The sequence below is a fragment of the Lycorma delicatula genome, chromosome 4, assembly GCF_047948215.1.
Source record: "Lycorma delicatula isolate Av1 chromosome 4, ASM4794821v1, whole genome shotgun sequence".
NCBI classification, from domain to species: Eukaryota; Metazoa; Arthropoda; class Insecta; order Hemiptera; family Fulgoridae; genus Lycorma; species Lycorma delicatula.
Genome location: NC_134458.1, coordinates 57,734,145 through 57,750,475, shown reverse-complemented (window position 1 = coordinate 57,750,475; position 16,331 = coordinate 57,734,145). Strand labels below are relative to the sequence as shown.

At 36.1% G+C, this 16,331-nt stretch overlaps 1 protein-coding gene across 1 annotated transcript in view; it reads right to left on the bottom strand.

Moving 5' to 3' along the window:
- Positions 1-1,942: 1,942 nt before the first annotated feature.
- Positions 1,943-16,331, bottom strand: part of LOC142322621 (anoctamin-4-like) — a 101,980-nt gene continuing 87,591 nt past the window's right edge. Inside the window, exons 20-21 of the mRNA XM_075361697.1 lie at positions 14,044-14,231; positions 1,943-2,296 (exon numbers count right to left, since the gene is read on the bottom strand). Coding sequence (XP_075217812.1) covers positions 2,057-2,296; positions 14,044-14,231 — 428 coding nt within the window. The 3' untranslated portion in view covers positions 1,943-2,056. The remainder of the gene's footprint in view (positions 2,297-14,043; positions 14,232-16,331) is intronic.

Genomic DNA, 16,331 nt, shown 5'->3' with positions numbered 1-16,331 from the left:
TTAACAACTTGTACATTTTTATATCTATCCAACACATAATGAAAACGTATTACAAATTAACTGTCAGGGTATTTCATATTTTGGTTCTTTGGCAAGATCATAAACTACCCGATCACAGGCAATCCCTTCACAGGTTGAAAGCAATAATCCCTTTTCTAGTGTTAACCAATATGAAAATACAGTAATTTTTAATGTGGTGTAATGCAGTAAGTACCAAAGTATGCCACCAGAAACAATGAAGATTTTTTGAAAAATTAGAAAAATATAAGTGAATTTTTAATATAAATTAAAAATTTTATTAAAATTTGATTACTTATGTTTGATTTTCGTTAAACAAAAATTAACTTTTGTAGTAAAACTGAATGGCCACATTTATGTTTAATCAATTACATTGTGATAAACTGGAAAACCTGGTTGTCCTCCAGTAATGTGGAATAAAAAGTTTACTTAAAATCTAAAATCTAGATGGTCATTTTGATCATTAAAATCTTCATCAGTCGAAATCCATGGAAAAATATACATATGTAAAAAAGTAAATGAAAAAAGAATAAAGAAATAATAATAAACAAAACTAATTGACAAATAAATGAAGTGATATAATGTTTCGTAATTACAAACTAGTATTTTGTAAATATTAAAAATATTATTAACAAAATAGTATTCTGTTACAAAATAAGTACTTTTAGCCAGAATTTTAGAATAAGACCACCACATCAAAATGATGCTTGTCTAAGTGAGCAGAATGTGCAGTTTAAGTGTTTTATTGTCTGGAATGACATTTGTCATACTTGGATATTTCAATGGTGTCAGGATATCAAATGCACAAACTACTTAATCTATTCAGCATATAAAGTTTTGCTTTTATACTCTGTTGTAGATTTGTTAAATGTTTGATACTTATGGCCACATCATAGACTAGCATTTATTTGTTTCAAGTTTTTTACATTTTCATTATTTTGTGTCTGTAAATTATATTATAAAATTAAGTCACTTTTTTTATCTTTCATGGTTATTTTAAGTAATCAGCTGTGTAAGACTACTGTTTATAGATTTACTAGTGTAATAAGTGCATGATTTTCTCTTATTTATTTGTATGGATTAAATCAACTGCTTTTGGTCATTCAGCTGATCCTATGGATCACCTGTATTACTTCAGACAAGTTCTTTTAATCGTAGTGGTCACAACTAAAAGTTTTTTTATTTTTCTACTGATTATAGAAACATAGTACATTTATAAAATTTTAAAATGTTTATTTCAGTCAGAAATATACGAGTACATTATTCTGAATTTACTATTTTGACACTGATGAAAAATTATTAATACAGCCAACTCTTGTTCATGTATTATACCAGAGTCTGTAAGTAATAAAACAAAATAAATTATGTTCAGTCTGAAATTCTATTTCTGATAAGTAAATAATAACACGTTATAGTTTATACACATATTTTAATTTACTGGCTGTGGAAATGAATATGAATATTTAGGTGTGTAAGAATACATTCAAATAATACTTCAGTCAAATGGAAGAGGGATAATGTCAAAAGAATTCATAAATTTTTATTTTATTAGTGTTTTAGTTGGTGTTTGCAGTTTTAAATGGATTACTGAATTCTAATTAATCTAGAGTTGACTATATTTACATTTTTTTTTAACAGGAAATCTGCATATGCATAACAACAGAACCAAAAATGATTGTTTGCCCATTTTTGTTTTTAAAATAATATTGATGCCTTTTTAATTTATATATAATTAACTGCTTTCTTGGTAACTTAATACAAGTAGAATTGTTTGATTGTACTCTAATTACTAATATATACCAAAAAAATAAGATTTTTCTGCCATAAAACAAAGAAAGATCTAAACAATGCTACCTAATATTTGTTTGATTGTACTCTAATTACTAATATATACCAAAAAAATAAGATTTTTCTGCCATAAAACAAAGAAAGATCTAAACAATGCTACCTAATATTTGTTTGATTGTACTCTAATTACTAATATATACCAAAAAAATAAGATTTTTCTGCCATAAAACAAAGAAAGATCTAAACAATGCTACCTAATATTAGTGCTAGTACTAGAATTTCTACTAAATCTTCTGTCCAAAGAGCTTCGTCGAATAAACTCACTTATTCTTGGATTACGAATCAGTTCATCAATATCATCCCCTTTTATACCACGTTGATATTTCATTTCCTTTGCTAACAGTCGTTCATGTTTAATTTGGTTACGAACTTGACTAGGTACATCTGGAATGGTATATGCCAATATGCCAGTGAGTGCAAACACTAGATGCTGAAAAAAATATAATTCAATTATCAGTCATAAATCTTTTATAAATGATCGTATACAGATTACAAAAATTGAAGTTATAACGTAATTTGTATACTTATTCATATTTCATTATGAAATAATGAAATTATTTCATTATTTCAGTGTTAATACACTGTTATAATTATAATTAATCACTTAGTAATTTGACCATTGTGTTTCATTTCACTTAAACATTTATGAGACATATGTTTATAAGGAAACAGAAATTCACTTTTTTGATTGTGTTGTTTTGTTTCATCGCAAAGCTGTTTGACAAACTTTAACAAAGAATGAAACAGTTTAGATGACTTGTAAACTAAAACATAATATTTAATTAACTTAATTTTTTATTTAATCATAGCCAATGATTCAGATATGAGTAAAGGTACTTTCTCTAATCTCTAAGTATATCATCTTTGCACTTTTCTGCTTTTGGTGGTCTTATTTCTTGATTGAAGTGTAATAAATCCTGGAACTTAGTAGTTTGAATTTAATTTAATTTAAATTTTGAGTTTAAATTTAAATACAGGACAGTTAATAGTTTGCCCGAAAAAGTCATCTTAAAGTTCTTAAAATTTCTTCTATATATAGTTTGACTTTTGAGTGTTAAAAAAATTCTATATTATTCATTTCGTCAAGACAAATTAATAGATAGGATCTTTCTAAATAATCCTACGTGTATAGTACATGTTAAGTTTTGCAAACATGGCACTGTTGGTAAAATATAATTTAATTTAAATATATTACTAAAATCAGCGTACCAATAGATTACTTAATTCCCTCAAATATTTTGGCTATTCTGCCATCTTCAGGAAGATTGATCTTATAATAATTTAGAATAAAAATATATAAAATTTAAAAAATAAAATTGTTAGAATCATAACAGTTGATTGTCATAAGTTAAAACATATGTCCGGTTTGTAACCGGACGTACATAATTTTACTTCAAATTTACAATTTTTAACTTATGACAATCAATTGTTATGATTCTAACAATTTTATTTTGTTAATTTTTATTCTAAATTATTATAAGATCAATCTTCCTGAAGATGGCAGAATAGCCTAAAATATTTGAGGGAATTAACTAACCTATTGGTAAGCTGATTTTAATATTATATTGAAATTAAATTGTGCATGGTGTCTGGCTTTTCCATATTTAGTGGTATTTCTTCCAAACCACAATTATGTAGTTAAGTTAGTCTATGTCTAATGTCATTGTGTTTGGTCTATGGTCATTAACTATGTGGTTAATGGATCTTTTACCGATTTCAACTAAATATTTTCATGCCCTTATTTAAGATATTTCTTTCAGACTTTTAAACATCTCGATTCCCCCCCGAGGGGAGAAGATCCCACCTCGTAGCGTGTCCGATCGCTACACCACCCCCTCCGTTCCTGGCCAGTAGTGGCTTTAACGGAGGACATCTTCTCGCCCTCAAACTGATTGCACACCACAGCTTTCAGTTCAGGCCCCGCAGAGATGCCAGCGATGCAGATGCCCCGAGGGACATCTACATCGGTAAAATTCACCCCGATAGTAGTTTTTAAGTTTATGCCATCAGAAAGAAGACAACGGACACCTGCAGCTACCACGTCGGCCTCAGGAACTAAGCTATAAGCCTAACGGCGGAATGAAGACCTCGCGCCTAGCACTAACTGTTATTGAGCCAATTTATCGAATGCCTCAGATCCGAGCAAAACAACCACTATAACAAAACTTTCCCACTAAAAGTTTTAACATAGCGAAATTTAGACCTAGTTGCCTTAAGAACCCCGTTTATTACTCGAAATGAGTTTCCTAACTGACTCAGCTCCGGTCTGCCCGGGAGAGGAGAATAAATGCCTACTCCCACACAGCTCCATCGCGGAGTCACGCGTGACATTCACCATCTTTCGTAAACCGCCGTCGAAACGCTGCTGCATACCACCGAAGCGGCATCCAGAGACGCCCCGCCGACAGTGTTGTTAGCTCACAAAATGCCCTCCTCGAAGCGCGACCGCACCCCCCGGGATAAGGATAACCATTCCCGTTGGCAGCGGCCTAAACTCCGCCGACAGCCTTATTCCAACAAAATAACACCAATTATTCTAACCGAGGCACGCTGCCTTAAGCGCATACCTTCGGCCAGTCAACTGCCCAGGCGGTCCCTAGCCACCCAGGTTCCTATCACCTACTAAATCCCTTCGGCAGTCCTGCTCAGGGCGAGGAAGCGAAGGAAGCCAGCAACTATTGTCCACTCTCTACGAGTCCTCCAGTTGACTCGTAGATCCAAAACAGAGTTTACTCTCTTGAGTTCCCTAGTAACTCTGGTACGCTCAGCTTCGTACCGGGGACATATGTATAGGACATGGTCCACGGTGTCATCGAGCCTACAGTCGATGACACCGTGAAGCCGGAATCAACCAACCTAAACCTAGCCAATTTATCCCTAAAGGCACCATGTCCGGAGAGAAAGCATCAACTGCCTTCTTCGCCACATACTGCAGGTGCTCCTTGAAGAGAAGCCTCTCATCAAGGATAACACCCAGATACTTCTGAAGATTGACATACCTAATTGAACGACCGTCCATCACAACACGCGGATGGCGAGTTGCAGCTAGCCGGCCCTTCAAAAACATCATAGTGGTTTTCTCAGCACTGAAAACCATCTTATGCTGAAGACTCCACAACCGCAAAACCCTACATGCCTGTGCCGCTCTAAGCTCAATCTCAGCACGCGAACCGCTCTCGACCAGCAGCAGCCCATCGTCGGCATAAGCCACAACGCGACAGCCACCGGGCAAAAGTAGCCGCATGAGAGAGTCGAACTCAATGGTCCAGACGAGTGGACCTAATACACTACCCTGTGGACATCCTTTTGACAGGGTCTTTCCTACTTGCGAACTGCCGTCACGAAGGACCACAGTTTTTTCGCTGAAGTAACTCGAGAGAGCCTGCATTTCATCCCGCGTGCAACCACGCTTCTGCAATTAAAACAAGGCAGAGGCTCACCACAAGTTATTAAATGCCCCGGATACGTCCAAGAAGACACCGAGCACATATTTGCACTCACTGCCTGAAGCCAGATCCAGGACCCTAAGAATCGCGTCCTCTGTACTCTTGCCGGGTCTAAAGCCATACTGGTCGTCCATCAGCATGTGATTTGAAGTCAGCCTACTATTAATGCGGAGGTAAAATACCTTCTCGAAAACCTTTCCAACATCTGGCAAGAGCGTCAGAGGACGGTAAGAAGAACTGACGGTGGCGTGCTTGTCGCCACCTTTGAATAACAGTTTCAAAATACCACGCTTCCAGCAAGCTGGGAAATACCCGGCGAATAAACACCTATTTAACACCCTAGTCAATGGGCCAAGAATTACAGGCAGGGTGCGAACAAGGAGCTCCGCCGTAATACCATCATATCCGGGGGCTTTGTTCCTAGCAAGGCTACATTTATTACTGATTACTTGGCGGACTTCCACCTCAGTAATCTCCGAAGACACAGAGTCTGTGTTAAAATCTACAACCACCGCTCGAACTGTCCGATGATACGAGGTCTCACCAACCTCGGTATCATCGGGGAGCAGATCGTCCATCAGAAGAGATAGAACACGATCTTTCTCAACTACAACGCCGTCTTGGGTCGAGAGAGCCGCCAGAAGATTGTCCTTTTTCCGCTTGTGACCAAGTACTCGATAAACAACACCCCAAGGGTCTTTATTCCCCTGCTCTTGAACAAAAGAGCGCCAGGAATCTCGCTTCGAAGTCCTAATACTATGAAAATACTCGTTCCTTTTCTGATGATACTCCACAATCACGACCTCGCGCCGGTCAGGATCACGCGCACGCTGTGCGGCTCTCCTGAGTCGGCCCACGGCCTGCTTTATCGCAGTCAAGTCCCGAGTCCACCAACCAGCTACTCTCTACAGACCACAGACTACAGACCAATTCAGAATCCTACCAGGGATATCCTTACCTATGGTAACATCAATGTTGGTACCAAGGAAGGTCCTCCGCAATCTCACTGCGCCGGCGAAAATAGCCAACTCGCCGGCGACATTGAATACTTCAAAAGGGTGCTGCGCGATGAAGCCTTCTAGAAGTTCACCGTCATCTGTGATCCCACTGTGCCAAAGAAGCGATTTGGCGTTCGCATCAACTCCTATAAGAATAGGACGACCCGCTATCAGCCTGATAATTCTATCCCATCTTTCCAAGTGTAAGTCAGTGGGATCTTTGTACTGAAAGTACGAACTAACCACAACTAGGTCAAAACCATCCACAGCTTAACAACGACGTAATGCGTGTCAGAGGCTTGCCGTATAAAGACACTATCTATGGACTTCCTGCACAGCACGGCGGATTTAATTTCGCCAACATGGAACTTATTCCAGCCTGAAAAACTTGGCAGTCACCCTTGACAACGTACGGGTGTTGTAGAAGTAAAACATCGAGGCTCCGCTTTTCAACGACGTTACCTAACTCTACTTGGACCGCATAGGCACCCTGGGCATTGAGTTGACCGGACCTAACCATCGAGCGAGTTGAAGTAGACCTCAACCGCTCTTAAATAACTACCACACTCCCTACTGTTGATAGAGTGCCTATGACTCTTGCGTAACCGCTTGCAGTTAACGCAAGTCGGAGCCTCTTTCTTTTGCGGACAATCGTCACGCTTGTGGCCCTCTTCACCATAATGCGCGCAGAACGACGCATTCTTACAAAACTTGGCCCTGTGGCCAAACCTACAACATTTGAAGCACCTCTGCATGTCAGGGTATTCCTTGACGCGACAAGAGGCAAAATCAACGAAGACCCTACCCTCGGACAAAAACTTCTGGTGGAGACCAGCACCTAATTCGAAAACTCCGTGATACCGAGAGGCATCACGCTTCCCAATCACTGCTCTTTGAACGAGGCCTCATCCAAATCAGTATTCTGCTCCCCAATGAGAGACAGAACTTCCTCATCAGAGAGACTCCGCTCGATGTCATATATAATGACTCGGGGCTTCCTCAACCGCTTGGGGTCCACCTTAACCTCAAGCTTCTGCACCGCTGGAGAGTCCTTGATGACTTGGACCGTCTCCTTATTATCCCCAACAACAACTAACCCTTTACTGGTCTCCCTTATAACACGAATCCTAAGCCGATTCCGGTCACCACGAAGGGCTTCCCGGAAATCGCGCTTCAAGTCTTGACTCGTGGTCTTCGAGCCCTCTGCCTTATTCACGAAAATAACCTCCGGCTTCTTTACAGCCTTGCTGGCCTCTCGTTTGGTTTTCAGGACCTCAGCGTAGTGCCTGGGCTGCACTGGGGCCTGAACAACCACCTTGGGAGCCGTGACCTCTTGGGGCTTGGAGGCCAAGGCCTCGAAACCCTCACTAACCGCCTTAAAAGTTTCCCTCAACTTGCCATGTCGAGGGAGAATTGTTTTCCTCGCCCCCGAACTGACTCCGCCGGGAAGTGTCAGAAAATCAACCAAGTAGTCCAGGTCCTCCTGGACTACTTTCAACAACAGGGCAGAACTGCCAGGTCTGCCCTTAGAATTTTTGAAAGCCTCAACTACAGGGGAGGACCACACCTGGGTGGGTGCCCCTGTATCCATCGCGTCGCTTACCTCGTCCTCTGAGTAGCTAGTTGACGGTACCGGCGCTGGTTTCCTCTTCCGCCTGGACTTCTTTACTTCTTGGAACTCCGACATGGCCGAAGATTCCCTAAGTCCTGATAACCAACGAGATTCTCGCTGTCTCCTACCGTACTAATTTGGGCAAGCCCACAAGTGACAACTACCCGCAGCGAGTACGGGCAGCCGGAGACCCTTACGTTCTCCTGTCACACTTTGTACCTTTAGCCGCTACTGGATCGGTTGATCAAAGCACTAGACGTGCAGCTAAAAACACAGATTACTGCCCTCGCTCTGACAAGAGCGCAGAAGGACTAAAAGGCACGGCCTTTTTCCTGTTACAGGGGTTAACGACCAGCAGTCGATGCCACCCTTTTCGCCCCGATGAGGCAGGTATGCACTGAATAAATCTCTGCTCGTCACTCTGCAGAAAGACACAGATGATAGTCTACAATTTGTGCAGTCCGAATACACCTCCAACAGCAAGCCTCGATACTGTCGGCGGTACACACTCAACTGACAGCCAAGAAACACTGAAAATGAAGTATAACCTCACTAATCACTCGGCGCATAAGGGACCAGAGTGATAGACTTTTAAACAGTTCAATAATCCAATATTTTATAAAAATTCAGAGTTTAAAATTTCAACAGTATGGCAGTTATATATAGCCAAGTGGAAACTTCAATCGATGTAATTTAACTTTGATGATTTGAAAACAGTTTGTTAAATATGACTTCAACTATCAAAATTATACCTTTATTTCACTTATTTTTATTTTCAAGATTAAATTCTATGAGGCATTATAGACACAGTAGAACCATCAAGAACACTAAAGATGTATGTGATAAATCTCAATCAATACTAAAATAACATAGATTAACAGACTATTAATGCGAGTGAAATGAGCAGATTTTAAAATATCTAGATTTACAATATTAATAACAGCATTAAGCCGGTGATTATTGAAATGTACCCTCTTAACAATGTAATCTGTATGAGTCCTCGAACTTAAAAATGGACCGATCAAATGTCTTGAAAATTTCACCTCCAAAGAGTTCACAATTTTATTCAACTTTACTGAAAGTAAGAAATTTTGGATTTATTTTCTTATTATATAGTAATCATTGTTATTATTCTTTTTATGTGAGTTTAACAGTATTACTTCTTTTTTTTGGTAGTATAGAATACTGTCGACAGTAGAAGTAGTATTTCTTGCAAAAGTTGTTGTTTACGCCAATGCGTAAAGTAGCTTTAATAAAATAGCTTTAATAAAATTTAGTAGCTTTAATAAAATTTAAACTCAAGGTCTTCTCGTAGTGTCAAGTTCACTGTAATTTTCTATTTTGTCTGCTGTAGTCATAATGATTCATAAAAACAATCCCTATTTAGCCAAATTAGTCATAACTGTTTTGTTCTCTCCAATTTTAATGTTGTCAAAGTTTCTAAAAGTCTAATTATCTTTATCTGCGATGATGTCATTCCTCAACTTGTTCGTATTCAGAAACTATCTTATTAGTCATACGTAATTCTTTTAATGGTTGCTTGTTTATAAAAAAAAATCATTGTTATGTTTATCGTTCCTGAATTCCCTACGTTTCTCTAATCATTCCCAAACTTCCTGTTTATGCTGTTTCTTTCTCGCACTAACACTCGCACACTACCTGTTGTCGTCAACACACACACTCTTCTGTCTACGGCCTAGTTTGCTTCCCCTTCTTCGGCAGTGCAGGTCAGACTTCTACTGTGTGCGAATGTTCTGCCTGCGACTCGTTCTCGTTTTCTTTCTCTCGTTTAGTGTGGTGATTTCGGAGGCCTTAGCCTAGGAAATAACGTTAATTGTTTCTTTTTAGTTTTTGTATTGAAGATGCTTTATGGAATCATTGTTTTTCACGTGCCCATTTTGTATGGAGTTGTTACATTTCTGTCGTAAGTCGGTTTAGCCAAATTAATATAATTCATGTTTGTTGCATTAATTCTATAGACTGTTTAACACAGGTAAAGTACAAAATCAGTAGGCTTGCGCAACACTGCATTTTGTGCTAAACAATTTTTAATGTCCTACAGCGTAGTTAAGATTATGTTTCATGAAAGAAGAATGGCTTCTTCCAATAATACCAAATAAATAACTAAATAGCACTGTATTTGCATTAATTTGTTACGGATAAAACTTAAAATTCCAAAAATAGTGATACGTCGGTGTTTATAGTGTTAAATGTGTGCAGTTTGATTAGATTAAAGACATTATTGTATTAAATTATTGTAGTAATACAATTTTCAGCTTAGAATCATATGCTGCATCGCATCTGACAATTCAGTTCTGTATTAACAAAAGAAAATATTCTCTACCTTAATTTACGGTTATGTTTTCTTAAGAAGAGACCTGTGTTTAGTTGACTATGGTGTTACTATTATCTTGAAGTTTGACAGAAAAATATTTTCTCCCTTAATTTATTGAGATATTACCACAGTTACCTACTTTCTGCTTTTTACCGCTATTTTTCTGACTAAAATAAAACCAATGGGGATGTAAAGTTTGTAATGTTGCTTACAAAGGGTTTATTTTGTTTTAGATATAATGTTTTTTTTTTGTTTTTTGAGGTACATTGTGAATTTTGTAATAGTTTCATTTCTTTTTGCTAATATTTCTAATAAGCTTTATTACTGTAAGAGCATTTGCTAAATAATAGCAAATATTATCCAATAATTATATTTACGATACTAATTGTTTTTCATTTTTTATTTTTAATAAAGTCCAATACTTTGGCAAACGAGCTATGTTTCATTTTTTGTTGTAATTTACCCAACAGTTGTAGTACAGATATTATCTCCAGTTGGAGATAGTTCATCATTAAAAATTATAAACAGTAACGGTTTCAAAACTGACCAGTGAGGAATACCACGTAGAATCTTTTTTTAAGTTTTATTCTTTATGAATTATTGCAGAAGTAGAGCCTGATTAACTGTATAGCCTCAGACTCTAATTTTAACATAAATTAATAAACAAAATTATAATCAATTAACAGAATTATCATTTTTTAACAATAAATAGCATTATGCCTTACAGATGGTATTTTTTCAAAACAGTGTAATATAAAATTAATAAAATTTAATATGATTAGTTACTTTATTTTGTTGAAATCGATACAATTAGAAAATAACAATTACTTAAAAAAAAAAGACATTGTATTCCTACTGCATAGTGTTTCAAAATGAATATTGGGGTTTAATGCTGTTTAATATTTCTCAACTTTCAGATACAATTATTAATTACTCATGAAGTGAAAGAGCACCTCAAACAGTTTTAGCTGTGTGCAAGCTCTTAAACTGTTTCCTGTATCTTTCACTTGAAAGCGCTAACAGCAAAGATGGCAATCCTAACAGAAAGTGCTTTGCAGTTTGCAGGGTTTTAATTAAATCTGTAATTAATTACCGTTCAGTGTGCCTTCCGTTTGAAGTTCTGTTGTGATCCTTTAGTGACAGTAACATCATAGATGGTATAAACAATTTGAAACCACTGGTTGTATTTGTAAACAGAAGCGTACAGGACGACTGAGTGTGTCTGAAGACAATGTTGAATGTGTAACAGAGTCTTTTGTACGTAGTCCTAGGAAATCTTTCCTCTACTGCAATAGGAATCACAGAACTTTATTTGACAACAAGATTGTGTGCCTCCTCACTGGCACAATGCTGTATGTGACTGGTTGAATGAATTTCTTCCCAATTGGTTGCTGCGGACCAGATGACAGGGCTTGTTTGCCATGGCCTCCACATTCGCCTGATCTGACCCTGTGTTTTTTTCTTCGGGGGTTTATAAAGGATCAAGTGTGCATGTCGCTGTTATCAGCTGACTTACCCGACTCAAGACACAGGATTGAAACAGCTGCTGCATAAATTAAATCAGACTTGCTAATTAAAGTATGGGATGAACTCTCCAATCAACTGGATTTGTGCCGTGTGACGAATGGTGTTCATATTGAACATTCGCAGGAAAAACTGTTAGAGTTGCTCTTTTATTTCACGTATAATTTATCAATGTAAGTAAAATTTAAAAGATATTACATAACTTTAAAACCCCGATATTTATTTTGAAATACATGGTATATTTCTATGTAGCCACCATTTTTGAAAATTTCCACCATTAGTAGAAATGAGACACAGATTACAATCTGCAGATTGTAATGACGCAGATTGTAATCTGTGTCTCATTTCAGCTAGTTTGGTAAGAAGACATCCATTACGTTGCAAATTTTAATTAGCTTGAACTGGATTTGAACCAACAGCCTTTGGATTGTGTTTAAACTAGCAATGTTTAAATGATTAGACTAATAATGTAATTCTGTCCTTCCCACGTGCAAGTGCAATTATTGATTTATGCTTGTAACAGTGTACTGTAAGTTACCACTTGTCTGGCACTGTGACATGCCGATGATAAGTAGTTAAAATTTTTTTTGAGTCTTTTTATGATGTTTAACAACAACAACGTCATATATAATGCTTCACAAAATTATTCAGTTCGGTGAAAGAAAGTATTTCAATCGTTATGTTATCGTGTTACTGTGTACAGTACGATACAATTTTATACTTCATTTTTATAACAATTTTATTTAGAGTTATTTTCAGTAGTTTTAATTTACCCTGTTTTTGACCCAATCGGATTTTAACAATGAGCGACTCAGTTCTGAAACATAAGCCGGGAAAACCCTTCAGTAGCTCTGAAAAAAATAGTCAGCAAAGTATATATAATCTTAAAACAAGATAAATGAATCTACAGTCAGAGATATTGCTTGGAAAGAAAACAGTAAAACAGACGTTAGCGAAAGAAAGATTTTTGATGCGATAAAGAAATACAAAATTGATGGTAAGCATGTCAGCCCCCAAAAAAAATTGAAAGCGTGTGAAAACGATTAAAATTTCGGTTGATTTTACTAAAACTACTATCAGGAAAAAAGGTCATTCGTTTTATTTCAATAACGAGCTTCCTAACTTGAACAAAATATTAAATACCGTGAATACCGATTCTGAACTGCCGAATTTTTATGGAAGTTCATTACATCGTGTTTTAAAATCAATGAATTTTCGTTTCACGCCCAAAAAAAATAATTTTCTATCGATTGGACGCGAAAATATTGTTTCATGGCGTTGGGAATATTTAAGAGAAATTAAGAGATTTTGAGAAGAGTGTAAGATAATTTATTATCTAGGAAACTTGAAGTAATGCAGAACATGTACGGGAAAAGGTATGGGTGGATAAAGAATTAAAGAGCGCAAAAAAGGTTTTTATGAAGGGTTTGTCAATTGGAGTGAAAACCCCAGCTGTAATTAATAGTAACGTATGTAGGAAGTGAAAATGGGTTTTTGAACGGTGGTTTATGAGTATTTGAATCCAGATGTTCACGAGTATCATGATGAAATGAATAGTGAAAATTTTATGCACTAGTATAAAAAAAAAAAATTGTAGAAATTGTTGAAGGATACGTCATAGTAATGAACCTATACGCTATACCATTGCCTAAAGACTGAAAAAGTTCCAAACGCAAATCCCGAAAATTCGATTTTCGGGTCTGCAAACAGTAAAACAGGCGTTAGGGAAAGAAAAATTTTTGATGCAATAAAGAAATACAAAATTGATGGTAAACATGTCAGCCCCAAAAAAATCGAATGCATATGAAAACGATTAAAAAATTGGTCGAATTTTCTAAAATTACTATTAGGAAAAAAGTTCATTCGTTTTATTTCAGTAACGAGCTTCCTTCGTGCTGTACTGTTGAGCTATTCTTACTTCCTTTTATTTAATGCAGCTTTTTTATATGTAACTTTCAACACTGAGAAAACAATTAGATCACTGAAAATTCATGACTGAAGTTACACATGATGTGATTACAGAGCCGCATACTCAACGATCAGGAACATTAGTGGCTGAATGAATAAGATTGAAGTGAAATATATTTATTTATTGTAATGCGTCTGCTAACTAACAAATTTCTCTTTAAAGTCTAAGATTTAGAGTGTAGTAGATTCTTGAAGACTAAGTTTTGAATTTTTAAACGTTTAATTTTTAATTAATTTTTTTAATCTGTAACAAAAATTATAACAATGAGAACACTAACATTAATAAATACTTACCTCAAAAACAACTACAAATGCAAGTCGAGCAGCAAAGACATGCCAGTACTGAGCAGATAAACCATATGGATCGTCAGGATGGTCAGGTCCGTTGCGATAACCACGGTACTGACAAGTATTTGGTTCTTCATGTTCCAAATATTTTTTATCGATTCCCATCTCTTCAGTATAATCAGATGTATTGAATACTACAAAAGCAGTTACAAATTAAAAAGGATTAATAACTTTAATCAATCTTAGTGGATCCATTAATTAAATCTAATAACCAAATAATTATTCCTATACAGCATACATTTTTAATAGAATTGGATATTATTATATATGATTATATATTTATATAAACAAGCTTTTATGTAATCTTCAAATTTAATCCTTGTGACTAAATATACTCAGCTCGGTATCTTTCCTTCTATTTTTAGAAATTTTTGGAAGTGATGTTTAAAATGAAATCCAGCTTAATTGCATTTTTCATAATTTCATCAAAACCCAATTGTTACTCTTTTAGTGATATTTTATGCTTGTGAAATGGCCAGGAGCTGCTGGGAATCGTACCCGGGGAATAAAGTGCAGGTGAACCTGCGGAAATTGCGTGTATAGGTAAAAGTTTCTGTATAAGGTATGAAAAATGGGCAAGACCTTGATGTGATGGAGTTTTGGATGATTTCCAAAAGTATTCCGCTGAAATATTTCAACGGATTACTTGAAGAAGACATGGAGATTTTCTTGATAATAATATTAACTCTTTGTCCTTTATTTTTTTGTTAATTTAGTAGCCGCTAGCAGCTAGCCCTTCGTAGAGGAAATGGGTTATATTTTTGTTGCTGAAGTCGACTGGGCCGGCTTCGCAGTAATCTTTTTGTGGAGTAAATGATTTGCATATTGAAGGAAAAATTTACACCGCAATTTCTGTAAGATTTTTTAATTGATATTCTCTCCATTAGCCATGAAATTAATTAAAAGTGATTCTGACTTTTATACATGTTACTAGCAACATCGCGTGGATGTTGGATAATGTCGGCGAATAAAAATAAAGTAAAATACAATATAGTAAAATCAAATAAAATATATTACAATACATTAAAATATACTAAAGTATAAAAAAATAAAACGATTATTATCTCACGTAGTCAATCAGGTCGTATATAAACTATGTTGTTTGTCAGGCGATTCTCAGCTTGAATGAATAAATTTCTTGGTGAACCAATTCTTGAGCACGCCATACATAATTAACCGTGACCAAAACAACTATTTTCCAACAGTGTTTAGGGATTGTCCTTGTGATTTGTTGATGGTCATTGCGTATGATATTCTTAAAGGGAATTGCAAACGTTTGAATTGAAATGGAAGATCGGTTAAAATTATTGGAATCCTTGGTACGAAAACAACTCTATATTTTTTCCAGAAAGAAATGTTGCTTCTACGATATTTCTTATCGTAGAAGCAACATTTCTTGGTAAATTTTTGATTTATAGTCGAGTGCCATTGCAAAGTTTCGGTGACTTCAGATTCCGCGAAAGCATAACAGTAGTTCCTATGTGGCGGCATTCCGTTGATGATGGAATTCAAAAATTCTGTTGGATACAAAACTGATTCATCTTACTCCATTATAGTATCTATAGAAAGAAAAATCTTTGATGGTCCCGGAATGAGTTTCATAATATTAGAATTTATAATGTTAACGACTTCCATTGTAAGGTGCCAAGATTGCCCTTTCTCGAATCCAGTGATGATTTTTGTAGTTTTCAACGAAATTCGGGAAAACTTTTCAATTAATTTATTTGATGATTGTACACAAACACAAAAATTATCGGGAAAGGTGATAGGATTATTATCAAACGGATGAATTCCATTTCCCATTCTTAGTAGTTGATCGGCAAACTGTTTAGCCTCACAGTCGTCTAAAAGATGAACTTCCATGTTACTTGTAAGCGATAGTACCATAACCTCTCTCCAAAGACATGAACTCCTTAGACACGTGTCAATTTCATAGGCCGCTGTTGATTTTGGTAAAACAGGAAGGGTTTGTCGGAAATCTCCTCCAAGTAATAATACTTTCTCTCCAAAAAGAGATGTGTTATTTTGAAAATCCTGTAATGTTTTGTTAAGTGTTTCTAAAGTTTTCCGATGAGACATTGTGCATTCATCCCAAACGATGAGACTGAATTCTTTCAATAATTTTGCTCTTCCTGATGATTTAGAAATATTGCATGTAACTTTTTCTACGTGGTCAGTATCAAGTGGCAATTTTAAAGTTGAATATCCTGTCCGACCTCCCTCCAGCAGTGTAA